The sequence below is a fragment of the Pyrus communis genome, chromosome 9 (genome assembly GCF_963583255.1).
Source record: "Pyrus communis chromosome 9, drPyrComm1.1, whole genome shotgun sequence".
In the NCBI taxonomy this organism is placed as follows: Eukaryota; Viridiplantae; Streptophyta; class Magnoliopsida; order Rosales; family Rosaceae; genus Pyrus; species Pyrus communis.
Genome location: NC_084811.1, coordinates 8,387,656 through 8,401,524, shown reverse-complemented (window position 1 = coordinate 8,401,524; position 13,869 = coordinate 8,387,656). Strand labels below are relative to the sequence as shown.

Below are 13,869 nucleotides of genomic sequence, written 5' to 3'. Positions count from 1 at the left end.
CACGGTTGCTTTATCATTAGTATTCATTCAAAATGGATTAGCTAAAATGAGCATGATTCCCTTTGAATCCCGGGGATTTGATCCGTGATGCTTTATTTGAAGATTATACTATTTAATCAATAAAATGTATAAATGTTAATGAGTTGGTCGTACCATGAATACAGTTCCTTTTTGGTGCAGTTTCTGCTCACCGACTTTTTGAAATTTGTGTCTATTTACTACACCGAAGGCAATCCTTTTTATTTTCAAACTTTAGCTATGGAAACTTTTTAAGGGAAATCAAAGGAATGCCTTTTAACAACTAGAAGTCTCTATTAACAGTACACAAGTCACACTCTCCATCTTCCCCCTCCCTCCCTCCCCCTTAGCTCTCTGGAGATAAAAAGAATGCTTTTTAACAAATTAAATAACACCACAGAGTGAGAGAACGAGCGACCAATGTACAACCGTTTGATGGACACCTCAAATCCTAAGCAAAGCATGCAAATGCCGCTACCCATAAATCAGTGGCTCATGACTGATGGTATAACTTTTATGTACAACCGTTTGATGGACAACTCCCTGTGAAGATAGTTTGCAGCCAGCCTTCAGCTTTCAGCATCATATCGAACTGTACATGCATAAAACAACGGATGAAACAACCTGCTGCCGACAAACTGGTCTTCCCTTGGGACCAAATTTTCAAACTCTTGAGAGGAATACCCCAAGCATCTGCCGGTGTAGGTAACAAGATATTTAGTAACAATACGATTTAACAAGCAAACTAAAAGCAACGGTGATGATAAAGAGAACAAGAGTGTTCCATAATTTTCGGAATTGGAATAATTATAGGATCACCAGTAGCCACTAACCTCAATGTGCAGTTAACTGAACCATTGATCCAAGGTCCAGATTTATTGTCAGAAGTGGATATTCTCTGCTGTTATCAAGAATCCTTTGCCATCAATCTGCGTCAAACATACATACCACCTGAGATGCGAAAAGAGAACATTCAGCATCGTGTATAAAATTGGACTAACACGGAACTTGGTAACATGATGAACTACCATCCATGAAGTTCATGATTGTCTTTACCTAAAAATCCAAACTAAACCATGAAGAAAGAACCCATTGTAGTTTGTCCAAGGACCTTGGAGCTTCGATCCAGGCCATGAGAAGCAACCTTCCATGCAAAACATAAACCATTTACCATAAAACTTAGAGCCAAACCAAGAAATAGTTTCAATTTGAAGTTTGGAACGTATAAATTAAGGATTCTTCAATATGAACTTGCAGACAAAGCTCAACACATGCCCTTCACTTGAGAAATTTCAACACAAGGTTTAGTCACGAATCATGGATGGTGGGGGTAGGCAAGGGGCTCCAAGTGGATGGTGGGCGTGAGGCAAAGGGCTCCAAGTGGAGGGTAGAAGGGAGCGCGAGAGAGGGGGCCAAACTCTTTTTTTCATATTTATTTCTTAAATGAGTAATGAGGGTACAATGGGAATAACGAGATTACCATAAACTGTTGAGTGACAATGGGTTTCTTCAACATTTACTACATTAAAGAAAACATTATGCAAAATTAAGAACGCAGCAAAAGATTCTCACCAAGTAAGTTAAAGCTGCATAGCGTTCCTCGTTCAAGTACAGTGGCTTTCCTCTGTGCATTTCAACATCCTGCAATAACAAAATTTACAATATGATACACAGAAAGCATAAACCCCTAGATATCAATGAATGCACTAAAAGCACAAATAAAAACAGGAGCGTCCACAAGTAATACTTCTAACGTCTTCGGCTTCCATTTTACATTTTCTTTTTGAGGGTTTTGGGCTGATGGAAGAATAAAACTGCAAAGCGACTATTGCATTTTATTCAGAAAAAACAGTATGCAATAAAAGGGGGAAATTTCTTTTTTCTTTTTTTTATTTGACTTAGGGGTTGGAGATTTGATCTTAAGCCACACAATGGGCTAGCCATAATTAGGTATTTCCCATAGGAGTTGAACCTGAGACCTCCCACTTACAAGTGCAAAGGAATACCATTAAACAGCAGTTCAAGTGGCAGAAAAGGGGAAATATCTAAACAGCCTGAAAGGAGCTCCATGAAATGCAGTATCAAACATTCTTTTGCTTCATTCTATAGATGTAAAACTCCAAACTGAAAGAGGAGATATGTAACTATAGTCTCCTCTTGCCAAAGCAATAAAAATAAAAGGCATTTCACAAGTAAGCCCTTGAAACCATAAAGAAGATGAATGACTTGCTAAAAAGTCCCATAATGCAAAATATCTCTCTAAGGACCCTAGGCTCAAACCTGTATGACCTCCAGGATCAGAGCAGCTAATTTGTCTACCCTTTGGAAAATATTCACTAACATTGCTTTCCCCGCAAGGTTTTCCAGAAATTATCATGAAAAGGCACCTTGCTTTTGAGAAATACAAATAGTCTCGAAAAAATATTAACCATCATTTTCTTCTTAATTGCTTCAAATTGAGAAAATCAAGTGGAGTAAGATGGATAGACAAGGGCTCACTAGAATATGGTATGATTATTTTGTCATTTCAAATTGTTTACAAGGGAAGATGATGAAAGAAATAGAGGAATACAATAGCAGAAACCAATTACCTCTTCTCCAAAAGCATCCAAGTAGGGCGATGGCCAGGGAGCTTGCCGTGCAGATCTCTGCAGCAGAATTGTTGTCCTCTGGATTCACAGCAAAAAAAATTAATCATCTCCGCAAACAAGAATAGACGTAGAAACAAAATTAAAAGATCTGAAAGACAGGATTCCAAACATAATTATTAAAAAAAGGAACCACAATGCATACCCTGATCAACAGAAATACACCAGTACCAGAACCACAGGACACTGCATGAGTTTGGCATCCACTTTCCCTAAGATAAAACGTTAAATTTAGCAATGATGGAGCAATGGGGCATAAACATTCTCTATTGATGGATGCACCTAAATGGATAATTTATCTGATAATAACGACATATATTAGTGAATACATACCTGCAACATGACTTCCAGCTTGGAGAACATAATCTCCCACAAAGCAAGCACAATGCAGGGTCATCAAATATATTTTTGCAATCAGGACAACGCTGTTTTATGTACCTGCGAAAACACAACCTTTCTGAGTAAATTTTAATTCTCAAGAGATCCTTTTAAAAGACAAGAACTCCAGTAACAAACCAAGAAGCAATTCAACTAACCTCTGCAATAGGTCCTGGTAAACTTGGGGAAGACGCATCAATTGGAAGGGAACTGCAGGGATACAGTGCATGCTTCCTTGAAATCTTTGGACTTCAAACTCCTTCCGAAAATGATGGAACCATTTCTGAGCTATTGAACGTACCACATTATCCTTAAAGATAACATCCAGAGAAGGAATCTTTAACATGCTTTCTATTTCTTGAACATCATTTAGCTCCACTAGTGCAACATAAGTGGTGTCCATCATGTCACCAATGGCACGAGATCTATCCAAGACATTATACCTTTCATGGAATGGTACTCGGGAACAGGAGTTCAGTAGCTTCAACAGCAATGCACACCTCCGCAAATAAGGGAAACTCAGGCTACGAACTATGTTCTTGATATTAGGAGAAGAGCCAATATAATTTGAAACGAAAAATTGCTGAGTGGCTCCAGATTCTTCCATAAGTTTAGAGAGGTCAGTAACCAGGCAATCATCAATACCTAATCCACTAATGTCACATTGATTTTTCCCACAATATGTCATTATGCCCTGCATTCACCATAATGAATTAGGCCACTAGATGTTTTAATGCTACTTAAGAATTATGAGAGAGAAAAAAAAAAAAAAAGAAAAAAAAAGAGAGGTGCTGCTAACATACCTGAACTACAGAGACAACATAAAATAAGTGCACTAGGGACAACAATGAATCTTCACATGATAAAAATCGGTATGGAAGACAAAAAAGAACCCACATCAATGATGAAAAAGGATCGCAAGCAAGGACAGGATCAGAAGCTCGACTCCAGAACTGAATATCAGGATACGATACCGCTAGATCAGCATGTTCCAAGATACGCAGCATAGCACCTGTGAAACATAGCATTGATGAGGATTTAACTGAATAAAGTAAAATGCTTCAAATTTTGGCAAGCATAACACCTAAAATTTTGCACATGTGAAACTTGAATGCCTAATAGTTCTTTCGTGACTTCCAATACGGTCCAAGAATTCAACCAGCCGCAGCATTCTCCATTATACGAATGAATAGTGCTACTTATCCCAGATTTCTCTCAACTTTTTTTTTCCCAATCAGACATGATATATACACCACATCATTGCATTAAGAAATGCAGCATTGTTTTAGAATCCAATGTGAGAATGCCACGTAAAAGGTTGGGCTAAACAGAGTATTGATCACCTAAAAAATAACTTTCGTAAAATTCATCCTTTGAAAGAAAAAACAAGGATGGAAAATAACTCTTAAATCTACTCTGTCGTCTTACTGTAGAGATGTTAATTGTAATTCTGAACGGCATCTGATTAGTGAATCAGAAAGCAAGAAACAAATATTCACAGAAAGTCACAAGAAACATATGAAGTAAATGGCTTTTACTGGTAGCAATAAGAATACCTTGTCCACATGTTTCATTGCGAACGTCTATGGAAACTCCAAATAGAATAGATTTTGTAAAGCTTTGAATTCCTATAAATCTCTGAAGGACATGAAGAGAATTCTTTCTTCTGCTTTGGACTATTTTCAGCAACAAGGACAAAATAAATCTACTTGATTCAAGTTCCTTATACAACGCATTAAGGCCATAGCTTGGTGTTGCATATTTCCCATCAGAACGAGCAGCAATTTCTGTTGATACTAGAGAGTACTTAATTGTGTCCCACATAAGCATTGGGTGGTTAACCCTGGCAGATCCTGATATCTTATCCTGTTTAGTCGGAAAATACATCTTACTGAGCAATCGAAAAATTGGTTCAAGGTCTGAGGTCATTCTCCCACATCTCTGAAGGGGGAAACCTTTAAGACTTCCAACCTTCCCAGATGCCTCTGCTGCAGATTGCAAGAGAGCCAACCCTTGTTGAAGCTGAAGAGAATTAATTTTGTCAACTGATTTGACCGATGGACCAGTAGCATGTGATGAATTAACACCTGAATGCAAGGGCTCCTTGGTGACCTGGAGGAACCCTGGCAATGCGGGCAAGACAGAATTTGCAAGTCGACGGCATACAGGGCAGAGAAACTCCCCCTATGGGAAAATGAACAAACATGCATAAGGTTAGTAATAGAACCCTCATCCATTCACTACAGGCGAAAGTTCGAAAAAAAGTGCAGGGAAACCTTGTACCTTATCCGGATCTGCAATATGTCCCCCTTCAAAAACAATTCTTCTGAGATACCTGCATGGACAAATAAGATGGAACAAGTTAGGCCATTTTCAATAAAATATCAATAATCTTCCAGAGCAACGCGTATGATATATCTTACTATTTTTCTTTAGTTGTTGCAATGCATCATAACTATAAAAGCAGAAATTTCATTTTTAGCATCCATCGATTTGGAAAACCACACCATACCCCCTTGTAGAACAAATAAAGGAACCAAAAAAATAAATAAAAACTGAATGAAAAATCATCAAGGCAAGATTAAAGGTTCACACAGGTCTTCCTAAAGAACAATGCAACTCCACTTGCAAGGTTAAAAGCAAGGCCAAAGAGATTAAGAGAAATGTATTCTGAAACCATCTTTCCAAAAGTTTCTGCTACTGGATTGCCCTTCCAAGTTCATTGCACAAGGTGTAACTACTCTAACTAGCAATCAATACAACAACAGAGAAGGCACTCCCTCTTAACAAATATTTTAACAGTGTTTACATTTGACAAAATACAACTTCCACTATTCATGCAAATAATTAAAAAAAAAAAAAATTCCATAATTAAGATTAAGAAGTGATCAAGAATTCCCAACCAAAATTACTAAGGATTGAAGATTTCTATTATTGAGAGGATTTACCTTTCCTTCAACGAAGATAAATAACGATCAAGGCATCCCTGATGTACAGCATGTCCACAGGAAGAAAGATAAATTCCATCACAATCTGTCGGGCCAAATCTGTCACGCGCTGAAAGACAAGAAGAATCTACTGGCACCCTTTCGTTAGGAGCACTTTCAGAAGATGAAGGAATCTCTGTTGTCTCTCTAGAAAGAGCAGCTATATATGTTCCAAGTAACATAAATTCAGCATGCTTAGTTTCTTCTTGATCCCCTTCAGGAGTTGAAAATCCCTTATCCTCTAAAGGATTAGAATGAAGTATCTTATCACGCGTTTCCCTTTGGATGGAGATGTACATATCGTCTTCCATTGTCTCAAATGTAAATAAAGTCTTCACCATATCATCATTTGATTCACGTGGCACTTGGATATTCCTTAATTCATGGAACTGGCCCTTGAGAAAATTTATAAGAGCAGCAACATCCCTAGGTTGTCTATGACAGGCAAATTTGGCGATTGCATTCTGAACCAACTGTCTGCAAGAATAAGATGGCACCAGTTCTGGTCCTGAACCACTTGATAAAGTGCTTGATCCAGATTGATCACTCACCTTGTTTGTAGTAATGGAGATGTGCTCCTTGTCTGTCCAAGGTGGTTGCTCCCATGACAGGGGACCTCTTTCTATGAAACTTAAGAGTCTAGATTTCTGAAGTAAAACCAAGTAGGATATGGGATTTCTGGAACTGGGATCATGACAAAGAGAGCAAACAACTTGTTCAGATTCTTCCGAGTCATCTTCAATATTGAGTTTACAAACCTCTTGCTCAGATTTTGAACCCCCATCCACAGTGGAATTAACACTGGCCATAAACTTAGATTGTTCGGCTCTCATTTTTTCCAATATGGCAGCCTGTCTCTCTCTAGCTTTTGCCTTGCGCTTCTCAGAGTCAGAAATTGAACCTGAGGTCTTAGCATCACCATTTAAAGAAGATTGTGATACGTGACCAATCACTTCAGGTGCAAGTTGTTGTAATACGGTCATACATCCGGAATCAATCTCTACAAACTTCTTTAATAAGCTTCCAATTAAAGAAGAGAGATCGCAACTTCCAGCTTCCAAACAATTGTTGACATTCTCTTTCTTATACATCCTCATCGAGATAACAAGAAGTGACAGTAAGCTTTGTTGACCAGCACCAAAGTATCGTCCTTCAGTAATTTCTTCCCCAGCAAAACCTAGCATTGGAATTGCATCTCCATCATAACAAGACTTATCACCAGCTTCCTTATGTTGAGAACAAATGTCTAATGCTAATGAGAGCAAGTGCAATGCAGTTAAGAGAACACTATCGGGAGCTCGTGAATCATTTGATTTATCAGAAAAAACAGCATAAAACAGCACAGCACGGATAATTTGAAGCACTGATTTACATGTAGCTATTCTAGCTACCCCCTTGAAAGGAGAATAAATCTTAGTCCATCTGGGTAGCTGAGTGGTCAATGCACAAACACCACGAAAACGCAAGTATCTTTCTTCTGCAGCTTGCAGATCCCTTGAGTTCCAACGAGGGTAGTACAAATCCATTTCTTTCCAAAATGTCCATTGAAGCGAATAAGTCCCCTGATTAAAGCCAGAGGGATTGGAGTACATGGCAATGGATTCCAAAATTCCATGTAGCTGATCAGACTTGGACAGATCACGCGGAAGAGATTTCACCAATTGACTATGAGTGCCATCTGCAACGGCTAATTTATGAACCAACTCTCTTTTCAAACTTTCAGCTTTAGTAAGACCACAAAATCGCCTTTCTTTGATTATTTGTATAATAAGAGTGAGCATTTCTTGCACTAGAATAGTTTCATATTCACTAGAGCGCTCAAGGTTCAAAGAAAGGTAGCTGGACAGGCCAAAGCGTTCTACAATTCTGTTAACATAAGGATCAGCTGGAGCCAAGGCAGCACAGCACTGAAGCAGAAACAGATCAAGCTCCAAACCCTGTTCAGACCTGCAAAATTAACCATATGATAAAGAGACAATCCTGAAAATAAAAGGGGACAAAAGAATGAAAAGAAAATCAATAATTACAAGAGATACATTTTCCCCCTCAAAATCAATGCCACAGATTAAGCATAAATCACTTACCAGCGAACTGAACGATACCACTCACAAGATAACAGGGCGGCATCCCCATTTTTCCGCCACATTCCAGCATGAACCTCAGCACAAAATACTCTGATCCGAAGGGGATGCTCCATAACAAAGGCAGAAAATCCAAATGGGTGGCAGCCTCCCAGAATATTTCCGAAGAAGTCAGTGAAAATAGCTGATGATGAATTTGTAGAAGTAACACTAGCCAGATCTGGCACATCACCAAAACATCTTCTTAATGCTTTCTGTAAAAGCAAGGAAAGTAAACGGTGTAAAGGAATGTGAACTGATATATCCTGCGAACTAACATCATATGTTATGTCTGGCCAATCAGACAAACTCAGAACGCTTTGAGCATCCAAGTCCATGGCACCATCTACTTCCATAGCACTATCATCAAATCCTGCAGGATTGCAGACATTAACTGAATCAATTTCGTCAGTAACCATCAATTTACTCTCCTGCCCTGCACTTTTGCCATTTTGGGTGTCAATACTCATATTGCAATCACTACGTCCATGTGATGAACACTGCTTGCCATGATCTTCACTTGAACTGGCAAGTCTACCAAAAATATATTTTCCTTTCCTGATCTTGGATAATGTTCTCTTCAATGCTGAAAAATTGCTAGCAGAGAAATTGCTGGTACTTGGAGAAGAGGCATCAAGAAGAGTCCCAGAGGTATTATCAACTCCCAGCCAATTCTTAATTGCCCTCAAGCACTCATATGTTAGCCACATCACAGACGGTGGAATCAACAAATCAGAAAGAGCATCTGATTTATCTTCAGAAACCTTCGACTCACACGCAAATGAACTACTACTCCCCACTGCACTGCATGCAGAACTTTCCTGGGACAGCCGTCCTACTTCTGAATGTCTTAGGCTATCCCTGTCATCCATATCCTGCTTATATGTTCTGAAAAGAGAGTCTTCATCCATCTTGTCAATAGCCACAAAAAATGCCCCATCCACCAATAAAGAATGAATGTTGGCAATTGAATGACCTAGAACAAATGGCAGATGCATATTCTCATTTTCTTCTTCAATATGCATGCCTGTGTCTCTTTTTTGTGGGTTCATCCCTTGCACGAAAGCCAAGAGTCTTATCCAAGTTCTTGAGATATCTTGCTGGTCATGTGTTACATATTTGGGCACTGTAGCATGGCTCATAACAAATCGAATATCTTCAATCACACGAATCGTGATGTCATACAAATTTGACCACTTGGTAACCTATAAGGGTAACCAACAATTTTACTACATGAGACCAAAACAAATGAAAAAATAGGAACTTTTATAAAGCAAAAGAAAACGCATCAGGTACTCAATCACAATGAACTAGAAAAACACAAAAAGGAAAAACAAAGAGATAAAAAAAATAAAAAATAAAAAATAAAAATAAAAAACAAACAAACAGAAAGAAAGAACTACACAACCGGAGCATAAAAAGTACCCTGGTTAGAACACCAATAAGCACGACATGACTTTAGATTAAAACATAACTACACAATCTAAGTTGGGTTATCAATTCCATAATGAAGGTGGCAGGGACAAGGAAGCAATGTGCAGAGAAGTAACGATCGTTTCGCAACCTATAGAGATTTATTAGATTATTATATAAATAAAAGGAGATCGGTGAAACATTCAAAATACCAACAATTGTCCACCCCTAATTAGATTTTCAAAAGAAAACAATTTAATTGGTGGTAAATTAGTTAAAGATCACATTTGGAAGTAAATAAAAAATTCAGTAAAAACTCTAAAAATTGAAGAATCCCACGTATTCCTGATTAGTTATCTTTGAAATTTTCTTTTAAATAACCAATTGTAAATTCACCTTTTCAAATTAAAAAAAAAACATACAAAAAGCCAATTGGCACACACGTGGGCGTGTGCCACGGGGTTAGTATAGCACTTAAAGAAAGAAACAAAAAATCAATGCATTACCTGTAAACGACCTTCATCCCCAGCACAGGAAATGAAAATATCTTCCAAGCATCCCATCAGCATAGACAGTAGGTTCATTTCTTTAACAAGACGAGGTGTTAAAGTTGGCACCGTGAAGATTTGTACAGAGAATACAGAGAGCAGTGGATACTTTTTCAAAGAATGGTCACTTAATTCCTTTATGGCTTCACTTACAACGGCTGGGTAATAACTCAGAAATACTTTGGCAAACTCATATTTGAAAACTGGTTCTCCCAGCAGTTTCAGTAGCAACTCATGCAGCCTTTTCGTAACAGTGTCATTCAAAAAGCTCTCTGCTCTCACAAGAATCCCCAATAGATCCCCTGATGCTAAAACCGTCTTGGATACAAAACTTAGCAGACTCTCACTGTACTTACAGAATTCTAGAAGCATCTCAACCACTACAAAAGTTAACTCATTTTCAACCTTTCTACGCTCTCCAACTTGGTTACTTGCTCTAGCATTTTCCCGCCAGATAGTTTCACCAAGAACCAGCTTGGTTTTCCATATACCGAACAGGCAATCAAGAACAGGCCCTGCGATGCTTGCAATCTTCTTTGGGAGAGGTTGTATCTGTTCTGCACCTTTATGCTTTGAACAAAAGCCTTCGCGCTTCCAAGCTGTAACATCACCACAATCACAACAACCGCCACCAGTATATATAACTGAATAATCATGATCCTTGTGGTTCCCATTCTGAAAACACGGAACACAAATTGCACAGGTTGGATCATTTTCACAAGTTCGGCATCTGTACGCAATGTCGTTATGTCCCCAAACAGCTCCGCAAAAACCACGCTGCCCAACACTCATTTTGGAGAGACTCCTCAGGGCTGCCTCAGGTTCGCCCTCAAACATCAACCACTGCAACCACGACATGTTTTCACGGAATCTATTTTTCCTGGTTACACCTTGTTTCTTACTCCCTGGTTTAGCTTCATTTAAAACTTCTGCCACTTCCTCCTCAGCAGGTAGAACAGCGGAAACCAGTTCCCGTATCTGGTGTTTGTTATTCTTAACATAAGCAACCAACCCTCGTTGGTATTCACCAAGAAACTCATTTGGCACTCCCAATTGAGCAAGCCTCTGGCATAAATAAAACAAAAACATAAATGTGAACCTTTCTGACCCATATGGGTAAAATTGCGATACGAAAAGAAAGCCAAAAGCACATTTACTTTAAAAGGTAGTATTTTTTTTCCCCAGAAATTTCACTCAATTCCTCAAACAAGTATTATGGTATTAGCTCTGGAAAATGATCAATAATTGCAAAAAAAAATTAAATAAAATTAAAAAGGAACAAACTTTCAACTACACATGAACAGTTAATTTTATACCAAATACCCTATAATTCAACAAACTAACTGCGGAAAAAAGACAGGAAAAAAAAAGGATAATCAGAAGCAGAAAACTCATACCCGCACGATTCGATCACGATGCTTGATGTGGATGGATTCAGGAGACAAATCGACTTCCATAGTATCAGAACTCCAGCACCGAGCAAGCTAACCCACGCAGCACAAACAACGCGTAATCCCAGAGCTTTCACTCCCCAGGATTACTTGACAACCACAATAATTTAGAGCAGTAAAGCCTAATAATTCTTCCTAATTCGACAGCCTAATCGAATTCCCCAAGCCCTAATTCACCATCCGAGAGTCGAATATATACAAATAATTGTACTCAACCAACTCTCTCTCTCTCTCCCTTGGCGGTTTATGCAGAAGGACGCGAAGAATCTATCCGGAGAGAGAGACAGAAGATTTGAGAATATAATGGAGTGTGATTGAATTTTTGCCACAGATTGCGTGTAAAACTATCAATTTTGTTCTTCACAGTTAATCTTTCGATGTTGTTTGGCTGGATTTTTATTTTTTATTATTAATTATTTTAATTATTTATATGCTTTGCAGCGGTGGTTGTAGTTTTTCACAGATTCTTGTGACTTGTTTTAATTTTCACATTTTTATAACTTGTGGATGTATGGGCTGTGGAGTTGCAGGCCACCCCAACTTGAGGAATCGAGAGGCCATGGAGTTGGGTGGAGGACACTAACAGGCCAGCCCAACTTCGTCATGATGGGGGCGTCAAAGTATTCGGAAGATAATTCTTGTGGTAGAAAAAATTAAGATTTTTTTTTTTGGAGTAAACGGTATTATTTATGTAAAGATATTTTAGGTTTTAAATCAATCTCAACTTGCTTTAACCTTTTGGCCAAATAATGAGTTTTAAATCAAGGGGTGTGATATCCACATACCTCTTTTTACTTCTCACACACCCTTCTAATTTTCGACCGTCGGATCGGATGAATTAAAGAAGATCAACGGACAGAAATTAACAAAAGGTGTGTGAGAAGTAAAAAGGGGTGCGTGGATAGCACACCTCTAAATCAAAACTTATTTTTGGGGTAAATTTAGGTCAGGATTCTCTTTAGACCATCTCCAACCCTTGACCCAAAATCTAAAATTTTTAGCCCAGAAAATTTAGGTTTTAATCCAAAAACAACTTTTTCTGCTTCAACCCTTCTGGCCTAAAACTTTAGTCCCAGATTATTAAAGAATGAATTTAAGCTTTTTTTTTTTTTTTTAAATTAACTTTAAAAAAAAATTATGTAGACTATCTTAAATTAATTTTATGAACATTTTAACCTAAAAATATCTAAATTTTAATAAACATTGAAAAATCACTAAACCGATACATGAAACTCATGAAACACTTCAGAAGAATATGAAACACATGATAGAGATGCATAAACACAATACACATGAGCAAACACATGGTTTTGGAAGATGGTAGAAAGAAAAATTGGAAGAATTGTAAAAGAAAAGTGAGTTTTGTGTGGACGTTTCAACAAATATATAGAGTCTTTTGGTGAATTTTGAGTTTAATTATTTTTTATAATTATTTTAACCATTGAATTTAAATTTGGGCCATTAGATTTTTTTTTTTTTTTTTTTTTACCATTAGATTTGATCATATTCGATCTCAGTCGTTGGATTCAATAAATATATAAATATTAACTAAATTAAATGTGGACTGTTGGATAACCAACAGACCATTTGAATATGAGCCGTTGATCAACCAAAAGAGCCGTTGGGCTCAATTTTATTGGTAGACAAGTGGGAGACACACCCATGTGGGTGGGGGCTCCACTACTAATCTTGGCCTAAATCTGGCTTTTTTAGGTTTTAGGTTTTAGGTCCAAATTAAAATTTGGGTTCGAATGGATGGGGAGGGAGGAAATAGAGGGGGAATTATAAGTTTTAGGTCATGGGTTGGAGTTGATCTTAGCTTAGTGGCAACAAACCCACCATATATGTGTATTTTTGTTTGTTTTGTATTTATAAATTCATTGAATCCAACGGCTAAGATCTAATATGATCAAATCCAATAGTTAAAAAAAAAAAAAATTTAATGATCCAACTTTATATCTAACGACTAGAGTAATTAAAAAAAAAAAATCATTCATGTGTATCATATTCTTTATAATGTTCTATGAGTTTTATGGTATCGGTTTAGTGATTTTTCAATATTTATAAGAATCTAAATATGTTTAGGTTAAGGGGGACAACTAGTGACAAGTCACGGTTATCCACCCTTTCCAGGATCGGGTTTGAGCAAAAAAAAATCGTTTTTGGTTAAAACTTAAATTTTCTAGGTCAAGAATTTTAAGTTTTAATGCAATGTTTGAAGATGGTCTAAAAAATGAGGGGTTGGACTTAGGAATTAAATCCTAAATTAAAATTTCCTGTCAAGTCACTTCAAAAGGTTGCACGAG

The 13,869-nt window shown here is 37.6% G+C and overlaps 1 protein-coding gene across 2 annotated transcripts; it reads right to left on the bottom strand.

Moving 5' to 3' along the window:
* Positions 1–70: 70 nt before the first annotated feature.
* LOC137744710 (E3 ubiquitin-protein ligase PRT6-like) lies at positions 71–11,941 on the bottom strand. Of its 2 annotated transcripts, none has more exons than XM_068484497.1 (15): positions 11,510–11,941; positions 10,071–11,177; positions 8,116–9,356; positions 5,993–7,978; positions 5,328–5,379; positions 4,601–5,228; positions 3,848–4,056; positions 3,203–3,738; positions 3,000–3,104; positions 2,812–2,878; positions 2,610–2,687; positions 1,591–1,659; positions 1,075–1,162; positions 852–947; positions 71–711 (listed from the first exon to the last, which is right to left on the bottom strand). In XM_068484497.1, the coding sequence occupies exons 1-13, from the start codon at positions 11,567–11,569 to the stop codon at positions 1,088–1,090; spliced, it is 6,213 nt and encodes a 2,070-aa protein (XP_068340598.1). In that variant the 5' UTR covers positions 11,570–11,941; the 3' UTR covers positions 71–711; positions 852–947; positions 1,075–1,087. The 2 variants fall into 2 exon arrangements, with proteins under 2 accessions (XP_068340598.1, XP_068340597.1); XM_068484496.1 differs by having other exon boundaries at positions 73–711; positions 852–969.
* Positions 11,942–13,869: the final 1,928 nt, after the last annotated feature.